At 51.5% G+C, this 22,447-nt stretch overlaps 2 protein-coding genes across 2 annotated transcripts; one reads left to right on the forward strand and one right to left on the reverse strand.

Annotated features, from left to right (window-relative positions):
* The first annotated feature begins 345 nt into the window (after positions 1 to 345).
* On the forward strand, positions 346 to 17,947 carry Gys1 (glycogen synthase 1). The gene is made up of 16 exons (XM_070001012.1): positions 346 to 657; positions 2,423 to 2,604; positions 5,219 to 5,410; positions 5,608 to 5,793; positions 5,947 to 6,091; positions 7,041 to 7,158; positions 7,541 to 7,661; positions 9,495 to 9,601; positions 10,747 to 10,806; positions 10,896 to 10,974; positions 12,567 to 12,680; positions 13,195 to 13,321; positions 15,446 to 15,541; positions 15,728 to 15,891; positions 16,718 to 16,798; positions 16,963 to 17,947. The coding sequence occupies exons 1-16, from the start codon at positions 540 to 542 to the stop codon at positions 17,284 to 17,286; spliced, it is 2,214 nt and encodes a 737-aa protein (XP_069857113.1). The 5' UTR covers positions 346 to 539; the 3' UTR covers positions 17,287 to 17,947.
* Positions 17,948 to 20,152: 2,205 nt separating this feature from the next.
* On the reverse strand, positions 20,153 to 21,533 carry Ftl (ferritin light chain). Its single transcript, XM_070001013.1, has 4 exons — positions 21,220 to 21,533; positions 20,889 to 21,035; positions 20,587 to 20,712; positions 20,153 to 20,458 (listed from the first exon to the last, which is right to left on the reverse strand). The coding sequence occupies exons 1-4, from the start codon at positions 21,319 to 21,321 to the stop codon at positions 20,303 to 20,305; spliced, it is 531 nt and encodes a 176-aa protein (XP_069857114.1). The 5' UTR covers positions 21,322 to 21,533; the 3' UTR covers positions 20,153 to 20,302.
* Between the last annotated feature and the right edge of the window lie 914 nt (positions 21,534 to 22,447).

Raw genomic sequence — 22,447 nt, forward strand, 5'->3', positions numbered from 1 at the left:
CCGAGACCGATTGCAAAACTCTTGACACTTGTTTCAACAACCACACGTCCTCCACGCTCCCTTTCCTCTTTGCCCCACCCATTTTTTCCCTCCCCACTTTAGGGCCTCTAGCTTCAAGATTGACAGATCTAAAAAGCAATCCGTTCCTTTCGGCGCAGCCGCAAGCCCCGCCCCCTAGAGCTAGCGTCCGTCGCTCGGGCAGTGCGGGACCCAGCGAACTCGATCCTCTCCACCAATGAGAAGACGCAGAAGACTCCGCCCCCCGAGCGCTGACCAATGGACGGCGGCCGAGGTCGGGCACCGCCTCCTGGCGGCCGCCGGGTTCCATTGCAGGGGCACCGACACGCTCAGTGACGCCCGGGGCCGCCTCCTGCCCAGGTCTGAACGCTCCTGGCGGGGGTGCGGTCGTGCAATCGGAAGCGGAGCGGATTGCACGCTTCCGACAGCCGCTACTCGACCGCTCACCCCGCCCGGTGCCCTCCCCGAACACCTCTGGGGTCGCCGCCTGTGGTCCTTGGAGTCCCCTTCCCACACCAGTCATGCCTTTAAGCCGCACTCTGTCCATGTCCTCCCTGCCGGGGCTGGATGACTGGGAGGATGAATTCGACTTGGAGAACGCGGTGCTCTTCGAGGTGGCCTGGGAGGTGGCCAACAAGGGTGAGCGGGGAACCGCGAGGGGAGGAGGACGGTCGGGAGGGGGGAGGGGTGGGGGTCCGGAACTCTGACACGCAGGGACACCGAGCTACCCGAGGGAATCTTGGGTCTTGGGCAAGACGCCTGTGACTTCTGTGTCCTTCAGGAGGGGTTGGAGAACATGTCCTAGGCCTTGGAGGGAAGGGAGAGGCTAGACTTAAGATGGAAGGAGGTTCCCAGGCCCTGTACCCCTAGGGAAACAATACTACGCTGAAAGATGTCTAGGTCCTGGGAAGGGGGCTTTCAAGAGACCAGAGAGGCTGGGAAGGTGGCGTAGTGGTGGAGGGCTTGCCTAGCATGCATGAAGCCCTGGGTTCGATTCCTCAGCGCCACAGACACAGAAAAAGCTGGAAGTAGCTCTGTGGCTCAAGTTGTATAGTGCTAGCCTTGAGCAAAAGAAGCTCAGGGGTAGTGCTCAGGCCCTGAGTTCAAGCCCCAGGCCGAGAGAGAGAGAGAGAGAGAGAGAGAGAGAGAGAGAGAGAGAGAGAGAGAGAGAGAGAGAGAGAGAGAGAGAGAGAGAGAGAGAGAGAGAGAGAGAGAGAGAGAGAGAGAGAGAGAGAGAGAGAGAGAGAGAGAGAGAGAGAGAGAGAGAGAAAGAGAGAAAGAGACAGAGAGACAGAGAGACAGAGAGACAGAGAGACAGAGAGACAGAGAGACAGAGAGAGAGGGAGAGGGAGAGGGAGAGGGAGAGGGAGAGGGAGAGGGAGAGGGAGAGGGAGAGGGAGAGAGAGAGAGAGAGAGAGAGAGAGAGAGAGAGAGAGAGAGAGAGAGAGAGACCAGAGATTTAGGTCCTGACTGGGAAGGAGCTGGAGTGGAGGTAGGGGGAGGTGAGGGCTGATGCCACAAATCTGGGGGAGTGGCTAGTGTTTCAGACCTTGGTCCCTGGGTGTTCCCCTGGCTTGTGGGGGACAGAGTAGTTGGGGGTGGGATGCATAGGTGGGGATGGGCACTTCTGAGGAACTGCTCCCTTTGAAAGTTAAAAACTGAAGGGCACTGGAGACTTTTTTCTTAGATCCTAGTATAGAAGAGCCTTGGGGGCCCAAGTGGCTCATTTTGAAGGAACTCAAAGCCTGAACCATGAATTCCTAAGAACAGAGGAGTCTGTGGCCTCTGTTATATGCAGGGTAGATTGGAATGGAGCAGGTTGGGAAGTCCTAAGTTGGGCAGGGGCTGGGCCCTGCTATGGGAGTGGCTGGCAGGGCTGCATTTCTGTGGGCCAGGCCTCTGGGAGCCTGAGCTTCTTGTCTGGGAGGAGCTGGGCTGTCTCAGTCTCCATCTTCAGAAGAGCTGAGATCTTAGGGTTCGCTTTACTGGGTTTCTCAGTATGATTTGGGCTTTGCCACCAGGACAGAGGCCTTATAGGCCCGTGGCCGCAATTGGGGAGAGGAAACTAGGAAACAGGCTGGCAGAGTCATTAGGATGTTGGAAGTGGGGGAGGGAAGGTGAGCAGGAAATAACAATTTAGGTGGATCCTGACTGCTCATTAAAAACCCAGCTCCCTACAGCTGAGAAGTTCAGAACCTGGAATCCAATAATCTGCAATGTCTGCCATCCTCTTTCCCTCCCCAGCTCCCAGCCCCTGACCCCCCCCTTTGATTCATGGGTTCCCAGGCCTTCTCCCATGCCCCCCAGCACCCCTCACCACCACACCCCCCTCCACCCCCCTCCTCCCAGGTCCCTGGCCTATGAACCGTGGCTGGGGCCTGTCCTCATGCACTTGGTCTCGCAGTGGGTGGCATCTACACGGTGCTGCAGACGAAGGCAAAGGTGACAGGAGATGAGTGGGGCGACAACTACTATCTGGTGGGACCGTACACGGAGCAGGGTGTGAGGACACAGGTGGAGCTGATTGAACCCCCGACCCCCGCCCTGAAGAGGACGCTGGACTCCATGAATAGCAAAGGCTGCAAGGTGAGGGTGGCCAGCCCAAAGGACAGCATGGCATGGACAATCACAGGTGACACTGTCCCAGGCAGACCCATGTAGGTGCCCCCCCAACTCCCTCCCATGACACGAGCCGTTGTTAATGACTAAGAAATGTATCAAGATCCACAGACACAGAGAGAAACACAGAGCTGGCACAGTAGTGCATACCTGTAATCCCAGCTACTTGAGAGGTCGAGATCAGGAAAATCTCAGTTTGAGGCCAGCCCAGGCAAAAACGTAGCCCTCATCTCAACTAACAAACTAGGCGTGTGTCATCTCAGTTACACAGAAGACCGTAGATAGGAAGATCCCAGCTGGCCAAAGTAAGGGAAAAAAATGGAGAAATAACTAAAGCAGAAAAGGGCTGGAGACATGGCTTGAGTGATGAGAGCACCTACGGAGCCAGCACAAAGCCCTGGGTTCAAATCCCAGCCTTGCTTCCCCCACCCCACATGCACAAAAAGAAAAGAACAAACAAGATGTGAAGCGATTGTGCCAGACTGAGCCAGGCAGATGGGATCAGGACTCAGGGAGTCTGAAGTTCAAACTCAGCCTCTCTCTGCCTGCTGCTTCGTAAGCTTGGCTCACAAACACACCCTTGGCGTCCACTGTGTTGGTGTGCTTGTTATTGGGGTGGGGGTGACGTAGTTAAGAATCAGAATCCTGTGGCACAGTTTGTGCATGCAGTTATTGCTATGAGGTGTGTTATTGTCATTTCCCCCCCATCATCATTACTATAAACAGTGTAGCCTGGAGCGAGGAGGCCCACTCGTCAAAGGAATGGAATGTACCTCTTTTAGATACAGCACAGAGGCTCCAAATGCCCCAGAGAGAAAGACCTAGAAGGAGAAAGAAAGACTATTGATGAAAGGAGTGGGAGAGAGGAAGGCACAAAGCCGGGAGACAAGACTAAAGACAGGAGGGGAGAGTCTGGGCCTCAAGGTGGAGGCTTAAACAGGGGTGGGTAATTGGCTGCTGATTGCAGCCCAAGGCTGAAGATAAAAGGTACAAGCTGATATCATTCATTCTTAGCCTCAGTTTCAGGGTGAGGGGGTGTCCTGGGAGTCTAGTCAGGTGGGACTTTGTCCCGAAGAGACCCCAGAGCAGCTTCGTCCCTCCCTCATGACAGCTGCTCCTAAGAATAGCCCCCCAGCTAAAGGGCAGACAACAGCTGGGAGGGGGAGGAGGATTAAGTGAGGTTCTGGCTGGGGAACGCTAGGTTGGGGTAGAGGATGCTAGAGCTGGTTAGAGCTGTGGCAGTCAGCCCAGAACCAAGGCCTTAGTCTTAGGAGAAAAGTGGCCAGTGGAGAAATGTGGTGGGGACCAAAATGAGACAGCAAGTCTTAGGAACATGGTGCTGGACAGAAAAATGAATACCTAAGGCATAGAAAGAGGATGGGGGTGAGGGTTAAAAATCATACCACAGGCTGGGCGCACACCTGTAATCCTAGCTACTCAGGAGACAGATCTGAGGATGGTAGTTCAAAGCCAGACCAGGTAGGAAAGTCCATATGACGCTTATCTCCAATAAACAACTCAAAAGAACTCAAAGTGGCGCTGTGGCTCAAGTGGTAGAGCACTAGCTTTGAGCAAAAGAAGCTCAGGGACAGAACCCAGGCCCTGAATTCAAACAACAGCAAAAAAATCATATCACATAACATAGGCAAAGGGGTAGGGGTAGCAGGTGATAACTATATAGTGAAAGGGACACTGGGAGGAGAGGGGGAAGAAAGGAACTGATTTTATTTATTTATTTATTTATTTATTTGTCAGTCATGGGGCTTGAACTCTGGGCTTGGGTGCAGTCCTTGCACTGTTTAGCTCAAGGCCAGCACTCTACCGCTTGAGCCACAGTGCCACTTCTGGTTTTCTAGTGGTTTATTCTAGATAAGATTCTCATGAGCCGGGCGCTGGTGGCTCACGCCTGTAATCCTAGCTACTCAGGAGGCTGAGATCTGAGGATCCCGGTTCAAAGCCAGCCCGGGCAGGAAAGACCATGAGACTCCTATCTCCAATAAACCACCAGAAAACTGGAAGTGGCGCTGTAGCTCAAGTGGTAGAGTGCTCGCCTTGAGCTGAAGAGCTGAGGGACAGCGCCCAGGCCCAGAGTTCAAGCCCCACGACCGACAAAAAAAAAAAAAAAAAAGATTCTCATGGACTTTTCTGCCAGGCTGGCTTTGAACCGTGGTCCTCAGATCTCAGCCTCCTGAGTAGCTAGGGTTATAGGTGTGAGCCACTGGTGCCTGGCCAGGAACTGATTTCTTAGCCAGGTAAGGTGGTGCACACCTATAGTCAGTCCTAGCACTTGGGAGGTTAAGGCAGGAGGATTGAGAGTTTGAGGCCAGCTGGGCTAAATAACAAGACCTTTACCAAACAGACAGACAGACAGATAGACGGAGTTCCCAGTGTAATCAAGTAACAGCAAAGAGAAGTCTGATAGCAGATTCAGCAATGAGGCAGTGGCGGACGGGAGAAATGATTTCCCAGGTTGGCAAATAAGGCAGCAGGAAACTAAGGTCCTGCAGTGAGCACTAGACTTCAAGTCCTGAGTCCCCAGAACAGTGCCAGCTCTGAGCTTTGTCTGTACCCCTCTTCCTAGGTGTATTTTGGGCGCTGGCTGATCGAAGGGGGCCCCCTGGTGGTACTCCTGGATGTGGGTGCCTCTGCGTGGGCCCTGGAGCGCTGGAAAGGAGAGCTCTGGGACACCTGTAATATTGGGGTGCCCTGGTATGACCGGGAGGCCAACGATGCCGTCCTGTTTGGCTTCCTCACCACCTGGTTTCTGGGCGAGGTAAGGCCCAGTGGGGAACCCCTCCCTCCCCCCCCCGCCCCCCATCTCACAGAACTGGTACCTGTGTGTGTGCAGTGATGGTGCTGTGGTGCTGGTGGTATCACCTCTCCCCTGCTTCCCTGTCCACGTGGCAGGTTCCTGATTCCTTTCCCAGCACACACTGGAGACACAATGACCCCGTGCCTGTTGCCCCATAGTTCCTGGCCCAGAGCGAAGACAAGCCCCATGTGGTCGCCCACTTCCACGAGTGGCTGGCAGGCATCGGGCTGTGTCTTTGCCGTGCCCGGCGGCTGCCCGTGGCCACCATCTTTACCACTCACGCTACACTGCTGGGGAGGTACTTATGTGCCGGAGCCGTGGACTTCTACAACAACCTGGAGAACGTGAGTGACCAGGGCAGGATAGCCCGAGGCTGTGGAAACCAAACTCTCCCAGAAGTCAGACCCCAGTCTTAACCTTCCCAGCACCCTGGAGTCTAGACTTCCTGTCTTCTCTCCCATCCTCCTAACTTGGCTGCCCTCCACATTCCTGCCCAGTTCAACGTGGACAAGGAAGCAGGTGAGAGGCAAATCTATCATCGCTACTGCATGGAGCGAGCAGCAGCCCACTGTGCTCATGTCTTCACTACCGTCTCCCAGATCACTGCCATTGAGGCTCAACACCTGCTCAAGAGGAAACCAGGTGGGTGGGGGGCAACTGTGTATGCCAAGGCCAATACCAAGTCTGTTTAACTCTAGACAGCAAAGAACTACAACTCCCAGAAGGCCTTGGTGGTAACCTTATAAATGAGACTTGCATTCCAGAGCCTGGCTGCTCAAGGCTGATGGGAGTTGTAGTTTCCTAGGTTTTACTTTTAGAAATGGTAAAATACTAAAGCTAATGTGGTCTTTTGAAAGGAATGCAAGGGCTAGGAAGGTGGCTCAGTTGTAGAGCGCTTGCCTTGCATGCCTGAGGCCCTGGGTTCGATTCTTCAGTACCACATAAGCAAAAAGAAAAAAAGCTGGAAGTGGCACTGTGGCTCAAGTGGTAGAGCGCTAGTCTTGAGCTGAAGAGCTGAGGGACAACGCCCAGGCCCAGAGTTCAGGCCCCACGACTGGACCAAAAAAAAAGGAATGCAAGTAGATTAGACTTGGCTGAGGAAAAAACAAATCAGGTTGGAATTGAGTCTCCCACCATTTTCAGTGAACATAAGGTGAAAATCCAAACTCCCAGAAGGCCTTGGGCACCCGAATACCTGTGGTCTCAGCTCATTGCCCTAGGAGCTGATGGGAATTGTAGTTTTTCATTGACAGCCTTTAATTTCTATGAGAAAAGGAAACAATCAAGTTCCTGAAGGAGGACTGAAGGGCTAGAGTATGTCTTAGGAGAAGCAGGGGATATGTTGGGGATATTTAATCATAAAAAAAAAAGAAAGAAAGTCCTGTCTGGTCAGTCTTTTCCAGGAGTTGGGGAGACCTGACTGCTTTCCAACATAAGCAAGTAAGACATCTGGGTGGCAGGTACATGAGTCACTAGCAAGCTCACAGAAGAGCCATTGAAACAAAAGTTGTAGAAGTCCAGGAGTCTCCCTTTCATGTAGTCATTCTACCACATGCATCTGAGTGACATGAGACCTTGTTCACCCTCCCAGACATTGTGACCCCCAATGGACTGAACGTGAAGAAGTTCTCTGCTATGCATGAGTTCCAGAACCTCCATGCACAGAGCAAAGCTAGGATCCAGGAGTTTGTGCGGGGCCACTTTTATGGGTATGTGGATTAAGCACCTAGGTCTGAAAGAGAAGAGCAGAGCTCAGACTCTTGGGTCTGAGGGAGGAGGATTGGAGCCTAGACTGGGATCTGGAGGGAGGAGGCTGGGGTCTGGACTCCTGAATCTAAGGGAGGAAGAGTGGGGTCTGGGCTCCTGTGTTTGAATCCTGGGACACCTAGGCGTTCATCTCCTGAAACAATGGACTGGCTGATAAAGCAGCCTTCCATCAGAGGAGAAAAGAGCCCATAACTTCCAGGAGGCCCCATGATGCTTTGCATTGTCTGAAACACTCTGTCCCTGTAGCTTCTGGGATTTGTAGTTTTGAGCACAACAGTAGAGTGTGAAGGTGTTGGGCTTCACCATGCCATGTGGCTTCTTTAGGCACCTTGATTTCAACTTGGACAAGACCTTGTATTTCTTCATTGCTGGCCGCTATGAGTTCTCCAACAAGGGGGCTGACGTCTTCCTGGAGGCCTTGGCTCGGCTCAACTATCTGCTCAGAGTGAGGCCTGGGGCAAGGGTGGTCAGGGGCAAAGGGCAGTCAAGAGCCCTGGGGAGAAAGAGAACTTGGGATGTGAAGTTAGGAAACCCCAGGGTTTGGTGCAGGTTGTATTGTCCCAGAAAGTGGGGCAGAGGCCAGATGTAGTCCAACACACCAGTCACCCAGCCTCTTAGAAGGCTAAAAAGCAAGAAGGTTGGGAGTTTGAGGCCAGCTAGTGCTATAGAGGGAGATCCTCTTCTCAATTTTGTTCTTCTGGTTCTAGGGCTTGAACTCTAGGCCTGGGCACTGCCCCTAAGCTTTTGCTCAAGCCTAATACTCTACCGCTTTGGCTACTGCACTATTTTGGGCTTTTTCTGTGATTTATTGAAGATAAGAGTCTCTTGGACTTTCCTGCTAGGGCTTGCTTAGAACTGTGATCCTCAAATCTCAGCCTCCTGAGTAGCTAGGATTACAGACGTGAGCCACCAGCACTGGCCTGTCTTGCTTGCTTGCTTGCTTGCTTGCTTGCTTTTTTTTTTTTGGGGGGGGGGGGGTCCAGTCATGGGGCCTGAACTCTGGGCCTGGGCACTGTCCCTCAGCTCTTCAGCTCAAGGCTAGTGCTCTATCACTTGAGCCACAGCGCCACTTCTGGCTTTTTTTCTTTTTGCTTATGTGGTGCTGGGGAATTGAACCCAGGGCCTCAGGCATGCAAGGCAAGCGCTCTACCACTGAGCCACCTTCCCAGCCCTTTCCTTCCTTCCTTCCTTCCTTTCTTCCTTCCTTCCTTCCTTCCTTTCTTTCTCTTTCTTTCTTTCTCTTTCTTTCTTTCTCTTTCTTTCTTTCTTTCTTTCTTTCTTTCTTTCTTTCTTTCTCTCTTTCTTTCTCTCTCTCTTTCTTTCTCTCTTTCTTTCTCTCTTTCTTTCTCTCTTTCTTTCTCTCTTTCTTTCTCTCTTTCTTTCTCTCTTTCTTTCTTTCTTTCGCTTAAACTCTGGGCCTGGGCACTGTCCCTCAGCTCTTCAGTTCAAGGCAAGTGGTCTATCACTTGAGCCATATCACCACTTCCACTTTTCTGGGGGTTTTATTAGAGATTAGAGTCTCACAGACATTCCTGCCTGGGCTGTTTGAATCTTGATCCTCAGATCTCAGCCTCTTGAGTAGCTAGTGATGCTGTGTCTTGAAAAAATGATAGCCTGGTATTGGGGGTTCATGTCACCAATCCTAACTACTCAGTAGGCTGAGATCCAGAGGATTGAGGTTTGAAGCAAGTCTAGATAGAAAACTTTATGAAACTCCATCTCTAAAATAATCAACAAGCTGTGTGCCTGATTGGCACCTGTGATCTAGCTACTCAGAAGGCTTGAGATTTGAGGATCACAGCAAAACCAGGCCCAGCAGCAAAGTCCTTGAGATTTTTATCACCTGAAAACCAGAATTGGAGCTGGGACCCAAAGTGGTAGAGCACTAGCCTTGAGTGAAAAAGCTCAGGCTTATCACCCAAGCCCCTAAAATAAAAATAGAATAACCAACAAAAAGCCAGGCTGGATGTTGGAGGTCTGGCTCAAGTTGGTAGAATGCTAGCCAGCGTGAAAAAGCAGCAGATAACCCAGTTTGAATCCTGGTCTCTGACCTAAAACAAAAAAAAACGGGCAGGCTAGAGTTATGACTCAAGTGGTAGAACACCAGCCAAACAGGCAAAGAAAGAAAAGAAAGGTCAGAGGTTTAGAGGGGTGGCAATTGATCCCACAATTCCTCTTGGCAGAAAGGGGGATGGCTGTGTCCTACTGGTCCTAGAATAGCAAAAGGGTCCAGAGACTCCACTCCCTTTGCCTCACCTTCCCCTTTTCCTGGTTCCAGGTGAACGGCAGTGAACAGACAGTGGTGGCCTTCTTCATCATGCCGGCTCGGACCAACAATTTCAACGTGGAGACCCTGAAGGGTCAAGCGGTGCGCAAGCAGCTTTGGTCAGTAGCACACATCTGGTTCTCCCGCAGGCATCTTTCCAAAATGGGCACTTAATGTTTCTCCCAGAGTCTCAGTGGTCCCTTGCAACACAACTGCCCTACCCCACCGGTTCCCAGTGATGTCATTGGCTTAGCACACCTCCACCTCGGGCAAGGTGGAGTCATGGCCTAGAGAAAGGTGACCACATGACCAGAGCTCTGATCTCCAACCTCGTGCCAGCAACTGGCAAACCCCTGTCTGTTTCTCTCCGTGCGCGTGTGTGTGTGTGTGTGTGTGTGTGTGTGTGTATGTGTGTGTGTGTGTGTGTGATTTCAAGCATAAGTAACAGCAAGTGCAAAGGTCCTGAGGTATTTTTGAGGAATGACATCGCATCCCACCGTGTCTAAAGTAGCCTATCCAAGGGGAGTGGGGTAGAAAATGAGACCAGAGCCATGCAAAGATTGTTAGCAGTGGGGTTGTAGGGCAATGAGAAAGGGGAGGGAGGGAGAGAAAAAGGGAGAGGGGGAGAGAGAGAGAAAGAGAGAAAGAGAGTATGAATGTCTGTGCTGGTCCTGAAGCTTGAATTCTGGGCCTCCTACTCTCTTTGGGCTTTTACACTCAAGGCTGGTGCTCTGCCACTTGAGCCACAGCTTCACTTCCAGCTTTTTTCTGGTTAATTGGAGATAAGAGTCTTATGGACTTTCCTGCCTCGGCTGGCTGCAAACTGTGATCCTCAGGTCAGCCTCCTAAGTAGCTAAGATTACAGGTGTGAACTACCCCCCCCTCCCCTGGTCCCAAATTGTCCTTTCTCAGACTCCATCTTCTTGTTTAATCAAATGGATCTTAGTATGGCCATCTCCACAGCCACTCCAGGCCTAATAATAACTGACATTTCTGGAAGGCTTGCCCTGTGCCAGGTTCTCTCGTGGCTTTCCTGAGTTCTCACCACAAGTCCCTGAGCTTGGTTCTATTTTTATTCTCCTGTGGTGAATGACTCACTCAAATCCAGAGGAAAGGCTGTCTGTCTGTCCTTGGCTTCCCACTGATGCACAGTACCAGAACACCAAGCCTTCCAGAGCCTTGGCTACTCTGCTCACACCTCAGTTTCCCTGCTAAATGTGTCAGTAAATGGCAGCTGTATGTGACACTCGTATGCTCTTTCCAGGGATACCGCCAACACAGTGAAGGAGAAATTCGGGAGGAAACTCTATGAATCACTACTGGTGTGAGTACCCACCCCAGCTCTGTACCCTGATGGACCCTAGCTCCTCTCAGCACCCCATTCCCACACACCTGCTCCCACCCTCCTTCCAGGGGGAGCCTCCCAGACATGAATAAAATGCTGGACAAAGAAGACTTCACTATCATGAAGAGGGCCATCTTTGCCACACAGGTATGGTTTAGATCCCTTAGCAAAGAGGTGGCAGTTACCAATCTCAGAGATGCCGGCCATGCTAGCCCCAGAGACTGCTGGGAGTTTTTCCTAGAGTGATACTTTTCAACTTTAATACCCAAGAAAACTATCTTATGGCAGGATCATTTTTTTGTGTGTGACTTAAAAGTTGCAAGGTCATGGGGCTGGGAAGGTGGCTCAGTGGTAGAGCGCTTGCCTTGCATGCATGAGGCCCTGGGTTCGATTCCTCAGTACCACATAAGCAAAAAGAAAAAAGCCGTAAGTGGCGCTGTGGCTCAAGTGGTAAGGTGCTAGCCTTGAGCTGAAGAGCTGAGGGACAGCGTCCAGAACCAGAGTTCAGGCCCCACGACTGGACACCCCCCCCCCCAAAAAAAAGTTGCAAGTTCTACTGGGAGTTGTAGTTCCCCTGAGTAGCCTGTGGATGGACAAAGATTCAAAGGAGTATTGAGTCAACATACTTAGAGAATTTCAATGATCAGATCTGCCTTGGGCTTTGCCTAGTACTGGATCTGCCTCTGCTCCCAGGGACTTGTGGGAATGGTAGTTTTCTTGAGCCTCTTTGGGGGATGAAGCCAAGTGAGCTAACATACTTAGCATTCCCTGGTAAGCATTGAAAACTCAGAAACCAGTTTCTTATCCCATTGCCTGTACCTTACTCAATATTCTTGGAAGTTACAGCTTGATTCCTCAGGTTGATGAAATTACAGGGCTAGCAAACAGAATGGTAGCTACAAAATAGAACTACAACTCCCAGCAGCCCCTTCAGCCTTCTTTGGGTTTCCCTTTCCACAAAGGCTTCTGGGAATTGGTGTTCCTCATTCTTTGGGAGGATCTGGAGAATTTGGTACCTGTGATTGGAGTCAGTGAGCCTGAAGGACGACAATTTAGTCACTAAAGTACACAAAGAAGTCCATTTTGGCCAGACAATCATTTTCAAAGTCACTAAGGCTTTACTCATGATCTATGCAAACCTAGGGTTCTGGGAACTGTAGTTTCTTAGGCTTCTGTATTAGCCCACCGAATGTTACAAGAGTATTTAATGAGCAATGATAGTTTCTGAACTATCCCTTCTAGCAGCCTGTGTGGCTTCCTGTCGCTTTAGTTTTTGTCTTGCTATTGTGACTTCTGGAATTGTAGTTTCTTTGGGCTGGGAGAGATAGGAAGGCTGGGTCATAAGAAAACTATAATTCCCAGCAGCCCCTGGAGCTGTCTATCATGTGGGCAATGTCTACCTCTATTGACTAGGTAATTTAGATTCTTTGGAGTTCTTTTAATACCAAAGTCAAGAGTAATGGACAACGTAGTGATACTTCCCAAAATATCATGGGATATGTCATCATGGACTTTGCCTCAAAGATAGCTGAGAATTGTAATTCTTTTAGGATCATGATGGGTGGGGCAACTTTTAATGATGTGGCCTAGTAAGGCCTTACAACTCCTGGTACCCTTCTCTGTAGCCTGGTGGGAATTACGCTTTTCTTGGATCCTTGGGTTAGCATGGCCCCATGGGGGAAGCAGGAAGTCCCCTGTCCCTTCCCTGATGATCCCAACCCCACTTGTGGCCTCTACAGCGGCAGTCTTTCCCCCCTGTGTGCACCCACAATATGCTGGACGACTCCTCGGACCCCATCCTGACCACCATCCGCCGGATCGGCCTCTTCAACAGTAGTGCTGACAGGGTGAAGGTGAGGGGCCTGGCCAGCAGGGGGCGGAGGTCATACCTGGTTGTCAATACTCCCCAGGCTTCTAGTCTATCAAAGGCATTCCTGTATTTAGAAAGCCTTCTGGCTTCTGAGTCAAACAGAATTGAGTTGTATCTTTCTCTTGTCACTCCACTCCTATGTGGTTTGACTTTAGTTAAGTGGTTCACCCTCTTGGGCCACTCTGGTCTCTCAGGATATGGCTACAATAAGGTGCTTGGGCCCGATACCGGTGGCTCACGCCTGTAATCCTAGCTACTCCAGAGGCTGAGATCTGAGGATCACGGTTCAAAGCCAGCCCAGGCAGGAAAGTCCGTGAGACTCATATCTCCAATAAACCACTAGAAAACTGGAAGTGGCACTGTGGCTCAAGTGGTAGAGCGCTCACTTTGATCTGTAGAGCACAGGGACAGCGCCTAAGCCCAGAATTCAAGCCCCATGACTGACCAAAAATAAATAAAGTGTTTGGATGAAGTAAGCTCTGCTTTTTCACTACCAGGTAATTTTCCACCCTGAGTTCCTCTCCTCCACCAGCCCACTGCTCCCTGTGGACTATGAGGAGTTTGTCCGTGGCTGCCACCTTGGGGTTTTCCCATCCTACTATGAACCTTGGGGTTACACACCAGGTAAGTAGAGCATCTGGGGGTCGACCCTTCGACCTTTCCTTCTTCTTTTTTTTTTTTAATAGTTTATTATTTTTTTAAATCAGTCATGGGGCTTGAACTCAGGGCCTGGGCATTGTGCCTAAGCTCTTTTGGTCAAAGCTAATGCTCTTCCACTTTGAGCCACAGCACCACTTCCGGGTTTTCTGGTGCTTAATTGGAGGTAAGAATCTCATGGACTTTCCTACCTGGGCTAGCTTTGAACCATGATTTTCAGATCTCAGCCTCCTGAGTAGCTAGGATTCTCATAGACATGAGCCACTTGCACCTGCCTCTTAATGGCTGTTTTGTTTTTCTTTTGCTTCCCTGCTAGAATGAAACACCAGGCCTAGTGCATGCTAAGCAAGCGCTTTACCACCTCAGCTACAGCCTGAGCTCTTTTTTGTTGTTGTTGTTTTGTTTTTAAGACAGGATCTTGCTGCTGGGTGCCAGTGGCTCATGCCTGTAATGCTAGCTACTCAGGAGGCTGAGATCTGAGGATCACAGTTCAAAGCCAACCCAAAAAGAAAGTCAGTAGACATCTCCAATGAACCACCAGAAAACTGGAAGTGGCGCTGTGGCTCAAGTGGTAGATCATTTGCCTTGAGCTGAAGAGCTCAGGGACAGTGCCCAGAACCATAGTTCAAGCCCCATGACCACCCCCTCGCCACCCCCCCCCCAAAAAAAAAGGCTCTTGCTAACTTTGCCAAAACTAGCTTGGAACCTATGTTCCTCCTGCCTCTGTCCCTCAAGTAGCTGGGATTACAGGTGGGCATCATCATGCCTGCCTTGTAGTACACTTTAGCCCCATGGTCTGAGTTGGAAGTGCTTATTTATAGTCCTCCCTCATTTTGAGAATACTTTGCTGTGATCTTTCTCACCCACAAACATATCTCTTCTTCATGCTGTTTTTAATCAAGCTGCTTTATTGTTTTCTGTTTTGAGGGGGATGCTGGGGATCAAATCTAGGTCTTAGCCGAGAATGTAGTTTAGTGGTAGAGTGTTTTTCTAGTAATCACAAGGCCTGGAGTTCAACCCCTTGTACCACCAAAAATATATAATAAAGCCAAGTGCGGATGGCTTATATCTGTAATCCTAGCTACTTAGGAGGCTGAGATCTGTGGACCATGGTTTGAAAACAGTGCAGGCAGAAAAGTCTGTGAGATTTATCTCCAATTTACTACCCCAAATCAGGAGATGGGAAGGTGGTTCAGTGGTAGAGTGCTTGCCTTGCATGCATAAGGCCCTGAGTGTTAGATTCCTCAGCACCACATAAGCAGAAAAAGCTGGAAGTGGCGCTGTGGCTCAAGTGGTAGAGCACTACCATTGAGCTGAAGAGCTGAGGGACAGCACCCAGGCCCAGAATACAGGCCCCACCACCGACAAAACAAAACAAAAAACTACCCAAAATCTTTAAGTGAAAGTATGGCTCAAGTGGTAGAGCACCAGCCTTGAGAAAAAAAACCAAACAGGGCTGAGAAGGTGGCTCAGTGGTAGAGCACTTGCCTTGCATGCCTGAGGCCCTGGGTTCGATTCCTCAGCACCACATAAACAAAAAGAAAAAAGCCGGAAGTGGCGCTGTGGCTCAAGTGGTAGAGCGCTATCCTTGAGCTGAAATGCTGAGGGACAGTGCCCAGGCCCAGAGTTCAGGCCCCATGACTGGACCCAAAAAACAAACAAACAAACAAACAAGTGATAACATGAGGCCCTGAGCGTAGGCCCCAGTACAGGCATCAAAACACAAACAAACAAACATAAAATACCATGAGATTATGAGAGCTAAGTAAAAGTAAGCTACTGTGGAAGCTGAGATCTGAAGATCCTGGTTCAAAGCCAGCCCAGGCAGGAAAGTAACTCCAATTAACCATGAAAAAGTGGGAAAGGCAGGTAAGTTGCTTTTTCTGACAAAATTTCCATTCTACTTTGTGAAATAGAATGTATGTAGCCAAAGTCCTGGCAGGGTTTTGTGCCAGCTCAGTGACTGGTTGGTTGTCTGGCCAGTAGGTGGCACTGTTGAGGCTTTGTCACCAGTTTGGAAGCAGGCATACTAAAGCAGGGAATGAATGAATGAATGAATGCTAAACTGGCCTTTCTCTGGCCTTCCCACAGCTGAATGCACTGTTATGGGGATCCCCAGCATCTCCACCAACCTCTCCGGTTTCGGCTGTTTCATGGAAGAGCATATTGCAGACCCCTCAGCTTACGGTCAGTGGCCTGGGGTTCCCAAAGATCTGGTACACCAGGATCCTGAGCCAGGAGGAATGTGGCCTCTTGAGTTGCTGGATGGGAGCTAAATAAGGAGTCCTGGTGCAGAAGGTCTGGAAGGATGAAGGTCTCTCCAGACCTATTTCTGACCCCCTCACCCCTGTCCTTGGTCCTGGCCTCTTGCAGGCATCTATATCCTGGACCGGCGTTTCCGCAGCCTGGATGATTCTTGCTCGCAGCTCACGTCCTTTCTCTACAGCTTCTGCCAGCAGAGCAGGCGACAGCGCATCATCCAGCGGAACCGCACGGAGCGCCTCTCCGACCTTTTGGATTGGAAATATCTAGGCCGGGTATGACCCTCTCTCAGCTACCTCTAGCTCTGGTTTTGTAGCCTCAGGAGGCAGGGGCATGTGGCAGGATCTTCAAAGAACAGTGGCTTGTGCTTTTCAGAAATTCATCTCTGCCAAGAGGGATGGTGCACTTCTGTAACCCCAGCTATTAGGAGGACCAAGGCAGGAGAAAGAAGAGTTTAAGGCCAGCCTGAGCTGCATTAGGGAGACTCTGTTTCAAAACCAAGCTGGTGATGGCTCACACCTGTAATCCTAGCTACTGTGGAGGCTGAGATCTGAAGATCCTGGTTCAAAGTCAGCCCAGGCAGGAAAGTAACTCCAATTAACCATGAAGAAGCAGGAAGTGATGCAATGGTAGAACTCCAGCCTTGAGCAAAAACACTAAGGGGCAGTGCCCTGACCCTGAGCTCATCACACACACACACACACACACACTCACACTCACACTCATACTCGCTTTCTCTCTCTCTCTCTGTCTCTCTCTTCCTCTCTCTCCCTCTCTCTCCTTCTCTCTCCCTCTCTCCCTCTCCAGGGAGAACTTGGGTCTGTTTGATCTCATTTGCCTAAGTGTATGGCTAAAGCCGGACCTGACTGAAGAAGGGTCCTTATTAGGGAGGTGTGGCATGGGGAATTGTCCAGTCACAGCTTGACTTATCTTCATAAGAGGTGGAGCCACGAAGATGGATATTTGAATAGGGGAGATTGGGAAGATGTGGCTGAATGTGCTCATTTGCATTAGGAGGTGTGGCCAGGATCTCCCATCTTTGATTGGACAGGGTGCAGGGCCTGGCAAGTCTTGACTCCTCCCCCTTCCGTTCCCCCTCAGTACTACATGTCTGCGCGTCATATGGCGCTGGCCAAGGCTTTTCCGGATCACTTCACGTATGAGCCCCACGAGGCCGAAGCGGTGAGTGCACCCGAGATCTCTGCTGGAGCAGGACCTAAAGGGCTGGGCAGGAATTTGGGGCTCTCCCGGGCTGCCGTAAGGGGGGCTGGATACAGCTCTCAGGATTTCAGGCACCTCGGTTCACTGTTCTGTGGTTTGTGCCCCCCCCCCCCATGGGGATGCAGACCCAGGGGTACCGCTACCCACGGCCGGCCTCAGTGCCTCCATCGCCCTCGCTGTCACGACACTCGAGCCCGCACCAGAGTGAGGATGAGGAAGAGCCTCGGGATGGGCTACTGGAAGATGGTGAGCGTTATGATGAAGAGGAGGAGGCCGCCAAGGACCGGCGGAACATCCGCGCGCCGGAGTGGCCGCGCCGCAGCTCCTGCGCCTCGTCCACGGGTGCGAGCAAGCGCAGTAACTCCGTGGACACGGCGCCCTCCAGTTTGGTCAGCACGCCCAGTGAACCCCTGAGCCCCGCCAGCTCCCTGGGCGAGGAGCGCAACTAAGCCCTCTGCCCCGCTCTCCCCACCTGCTCCCACCACATCCCTTCGTCTTCAGGGGGCGCATGCGTGGTGAACCCCACTCCAAATCCAGAGTAGGGGACCCTCATTTGTGTAGGGCCACACACAGCCCAGTCCCTTCTGCCATACACTCCAGTCCCCTCCCTCCCCCCAACTCCACAGTCCACAACGCTGTGCCTTTCTTGGACTTCAGAATGCATTCATTACCTGTGCCCTGGAGTCCCCCCTGCCAGGCTTGGCCTGGATCCTAGTCGCCTCGCCAGGAATCTGCCATTCTGCCTGGAGCCAGAGTGCTTAGTACCCCTGACCTGTTGCTTTCCAGGTTGGAGGGTCCTAGAGCCCTTTGGGGACTCGCAAACTCCACAGCATACAGAATATGCAGGGCTCAGGCCTGGGGACCACCAGGAGTTGGAAACCATCCTTTCCTGGAACAGCTAACTCCAGAGCTAGGACTATTTCAGGGACTGAAGGGAATGCAGGTGGTCTTCCATTTCAACTCAGAACTCAGGATCCCATAGGCTGGCCTTCCTGGGGGTCCAAGTCTTTCTGGAAGACTCCCAAGTCTTGCTCTTCTCCCCAACATTTTATCTAAGCTGGGGGGGGGGTGGCCAAACCATGTGGACACACACACACACACACACACACACACACACACACACACACACGCACACACACACACACACACACACACACACACACACACACACACACACACACACTCCCTTCTGTAGAGCACACAGTCTCGGTGTAGACATTTTTTCTGGCGTTTTCTGGGCCAGATTCTACTCTGAGTCTGAGCTCTCTTGTGTCTTGAGAGTCTTCTTGTACCCACCAGAGACTCCTGCTGAGGACAGAGGTGGCTGCCTGGCCCCACCTCAGACCCCTCAACCCACCATGAAACCACTGGATCCTCACTTCCTGCGGTTGGATCTAGAACCTTACCACTGTGCACCCGCCGGTTCCCTTTCCCCTGACCTTGAACTGAGTCTACTGGGTTGGTGAAACCCCACAATTACCTCAAATCTTTTCCATCCCCCAGCTTCCATGGAAGGGAGGGGCCCCTCATGTGTGCTGTGCTATCTGAAGAAATGCTTGGTTTGCTATTGGGAGGGGGGAAAGGCAGATCCGTATAATTCGAGTTGTGTCCAGAGATGGAAAAAAAAATACATCTATAAGAATGCCAAGTGTGGTTGGACGGGAACACTTGGTGGGCATTACTTCTGGTTCCTCCAATACCCTGGTTTCCTCCCTGGTCTTTTTTTATCTGTTGTCATCCGGAAAGTTTGGATTTCTGCTGCAAGATTCCAGGGTCATTGAAGACAGGTCTCATCCCTTAGTTGGGACTTGTTTGCAAGAGTCAGAAAGTTAAGTGATGTTTGACAGGGCAGTCACATGCCCTGGGTAGTTATTTAAATAGGTAAATGCAGGTCCTTGGTAATAACTGACCACATGCAAACAAAAAAGTTGTCTTCTACCATAAAGTGGGCAGAAGGGTCAAAAGTGACACAGCAGTTTTTTTGTAGTTTGGACCTAAGGAGGCCCTCTATGGCCCTGTGGGTGTGTCCAGTTCCTGTTTGGAGAATTTGGCCCCAAGTTTCACATCCTTGTTCTGTGCTGGACTCCGGGATCCAGCTTAGCCCCCTCCCAGGCATAGGCATCCTGTGACCCTGGCGGCTCAGATCCACATGGCAATGTATGGCGTTTCTAGCACTGGAATTGCACTGGTTTGGGCTTGTATCTTTCTAGCCCAACATAACCAGTTTTTGGAATGAATTGCAGGCAGGTATGAAAGCTAGTTGCCACAAAGTTTATCCTACCTTTGCTCAAAGGGGTTCTATTTGTCTTGTCTGCTTGGCCTAGTACTTAAAGACCTCATAATTATTTGAGCAGGGCTATTTCAGGGATTGGATGGTGTAGCTAAGTGGGTTCAAGCCCACAAAGTTCAGTCCCCAGAACTTACTTTGGGCCTGGAAACATCCCTGACAGGTTTTGTGTTTGTATTTTTGCTCAAGGCTAGTGAGTGCTCTACCACTTAAAACCACAACTCCAATTCTGGCTTTTTGATGGTTAGCTGCATATGATGAGTCTCAAATACTTTCCTGCCCAAACTGGCTTGGAAGTGGGATCCTCAGATCTCAGCCTCCTGAGTAGCTAGGACTGCAGACTAAAGACACCACCAGCACCTAACCCTTTTTTTTTTTTTTTGGCAGCAGTAGGTTTTGAGCTTATCTGGTGATAGGCACTCTTACCATTGGAGCCAAGTTCCTATGCCCTTCAGGCATTTCAGGGTTCCTTACATCTAGCAGACTGCTGCCACCACTCAGGTCTGGCTATATTCGGACTCTGCACCCCAACTGGGGTCTACCAATTTGGAGGGGCAATTAACAGCCAGCAGGCAAGCAGAGAAATCTCAGCAACACAGTAGCTAGGACTGCAGACTAAAGACACCACCAGCACCTAACCCTTTTTTTTTTTTTTTGGCAGCAGTAGGTTTTGAGCTTATCTGGTGATAGGCACTCTTACCATTGGAGCCAAGTTCCTATGCCCTTCAGGCATTTCAGGGTTCCTTACATCTAGCAGACTGCTGCCACCACTCAGGTCTGGCTATATTCGGACTCTGCACCCCAACTGGGGTCTACCAATTTGGAGGGGCAATTAACAGCCAGCAGGCAAGCAGAGAAATCTCAGCAACACACCTCACAATAGGAGCCTCCTGTAGAACAGGCAAGAAAATAGGAGTAGGACCAAATTGCCTCTCCCTGTCACCATCTGCAACCCTTCCGCCCCAGGGGGCTCCACTTTCAATCCTGCACCCCAAACAAACACAGAACCACCAGCTGCTGCAAAAAGCTTTATTTTCATTTGGTCCAAGGCTTGGGAAGGGCTCCAGGATGGTTAGTTAGGAAGTTTCCCAATGGCTAGAGGCAGAAGCTCGGGCGGAAACCCTGATATCTGGTGAGGCAGAGATGGCCCCTCAAAGGCTGCTGGACTCTGGAATTTCCTAGTCGTGTTTGAGGGTGAGGCGTTCGAAAAGATACTCGCCCAGCTGGGCCTGAGGGGCCGCCCCCAGCCTGCGAAGGTTGGTTAAGTGGTCGCCCATCTTCTTGATGAGCTTCACCTCTTCATCCAGGAAGTGGTTCTCTAGGAAGTCACAGAGCTGAAAGGGTAGAGAGCAGAAATTAGGAATACAATCCCTGGGAAAGGTGCTAACAACAGCTATGTCTTGCCAACAAAGAATAGAAGTAGATGAAGCTGTAGAATTGCGCGGGCAGACAGGGCACTTACATGGGGGTCTGTGCGAGCAGAACCCAAGGCATGAAGATCCAAAATGGCTTGGTTCAGGTTCTTCTCCAGGGCCAGGGCAGCTTCCATGGCTTCCACGGTTTTACCCCACTCATCCTGAGAAGGTTTCTAAACAAAAGGCAGAAAAGTGGCTCAGAACCGGGCAGTCCGTCCTCAAAGGACCCCCCCCCAAAAAAACTACAATTCCCAGAAGCCCACGCAGCACCTCGACGGTTTTAAAAACATGTTGCCCCGCGTGCAAGGCTCGCTGGGAAATATGGCCCAAGCTACCCAGCCGCCCTTACCTGCACATCCTGGAACAGCGCGCGGCCGCCGCGCTGGTTCTGCATCTTCAGGAGGCGCTGGGCGCCCTCACGCTTCTCCTCCGCCAACTCGCGGAAGAAATGGCCCACGCCCTCCAGAGCCACATCGTCGCGATCGAAATAGTAGCCCTGAGGAAAGAAATGGAGGCAACAAAGGTTAGCCGGAGGGAGAAGCCGGGCGTGTCGACTCCACCCTCGGATTACCCCGCCAAACAAAGAAGGCCCGCGCATGCGCACAGAGCCGCAGAGCGCCACGGGGAAACTGGGCCCAGTTGCAGGGACGGGGACGGGGGGGGGGGGGGGGGGGACTTACCAGAGAGAGGTAGGTGTAGGAGGCCCGCAGGTGCAAGTTGACCAGGCGGTTGACGGCAGCCTCCACCTCGGTGGAATAATTCTGACGAATCTGGGAGGTCATGGCTGGTCGTCAATACAGAGCTAACCACAGAAAAAAAAACCGGCGTTGGTTGGTCCTGGAAGCAGGCGACGGGCGAGAAGATAAGGGTCAGAGGTGGTGAGTGGAGAGGCAGTTGGTGGTGGAAAGGAGGAGTCCCCGGGTCTGCTCCGTCCAAACACTGTTGAAGCAAGACACAGATCCGCGGGACTGGCGCGTGCTTCTGCTGGAGGGGGTGGCCCGGGCCGCTCCTTTTATAGTGCGCTGCTCGCCGAAGGCGGGCCGTTCAGAAAAAACGCCTTCAGCCAATCAGCGCTGAAGAGAGGCGGGACTGAAACCTATGCCGGACCAATCCGTTGCCGATAGGCGTCTCAGCGTACACTCCTCCTCTACGTAGGAAATCACGCGCCTCTAGCGATTGTGAAAATGTGAAAAGAATTGGGGTGTGGGGCGTTAGGTGGGGGGGCGGTGGTTGGGGTTTTGGAGCTGGCTCTGCAATGTCTTAGGATTCTTGGGGGGGGTCTCTTTGGGAGCTGAGAGATATATGGATCCTGAGGCCCTCAAGGAAGCCCATGGGGGGCTGGGAAGGTGGCTCAGTGGTGAGAGTGCTTTGCCTAGCGTGCACGAAGCCCTGGGTTCGATTCCTCCACACCACAAACACAGAAAAAGCCATAAGTGGTGCTGTGGCTCAAGTGGAAGAGGGCTCGCCTTAAGCAAAAGAAGCTCAGGGACAGTGCCCAGGCCCTGAGTTGAGCCCCAGGACTGGCAAAACAAACAACTCGTAGGCTTCTGGGCTGAGTTTTGAGGACCTGGACTTTTCTCAAAGGTGTCCAGGGTCTGGACGAGGGGGTGCTTCAAGGGAACCAAGAGTATTACCAGTTGTCTGGGGTTTGCCCTGGATGATAAGGGCCCTTGAGACTTTTGGAGAGCTCTGGGGAAAGGTGGGAGGAGGCGTCCTGGAGCTCCAGGTCTGGGGATGTTGTGTATGGGGTGTCACCAAGGGAAGTTCCAGATTTGTGTGGAAGCTTCCAGGAGAGGTCTTTCAGCCTCTTCAGGAATCTTCAAGATAGAAAAGCGTTGCCCTGGAGCTTTGGGGTTCGTGGGTGTGCACACCCTTGGAAGCCGAGCTTGAACATTTTTAGAGGTAGGG

Source organism: Dipodomys merriami, unplaced genomic scaffold, assembly GCF_024711535.1.
Source record: "Dipodomys merriami isolate MVZ:Mamm:240054 unplaced genomic scaffold, mDipMer1.0.p SCAF_57, whole genome shotgun sequence".
Lineage (NCBI taxonomy): Eukaryota > Metazoa > Chordata > Mammalia > Rodentia > Heteromyidae > Dipodomys > Dipodomys merriami.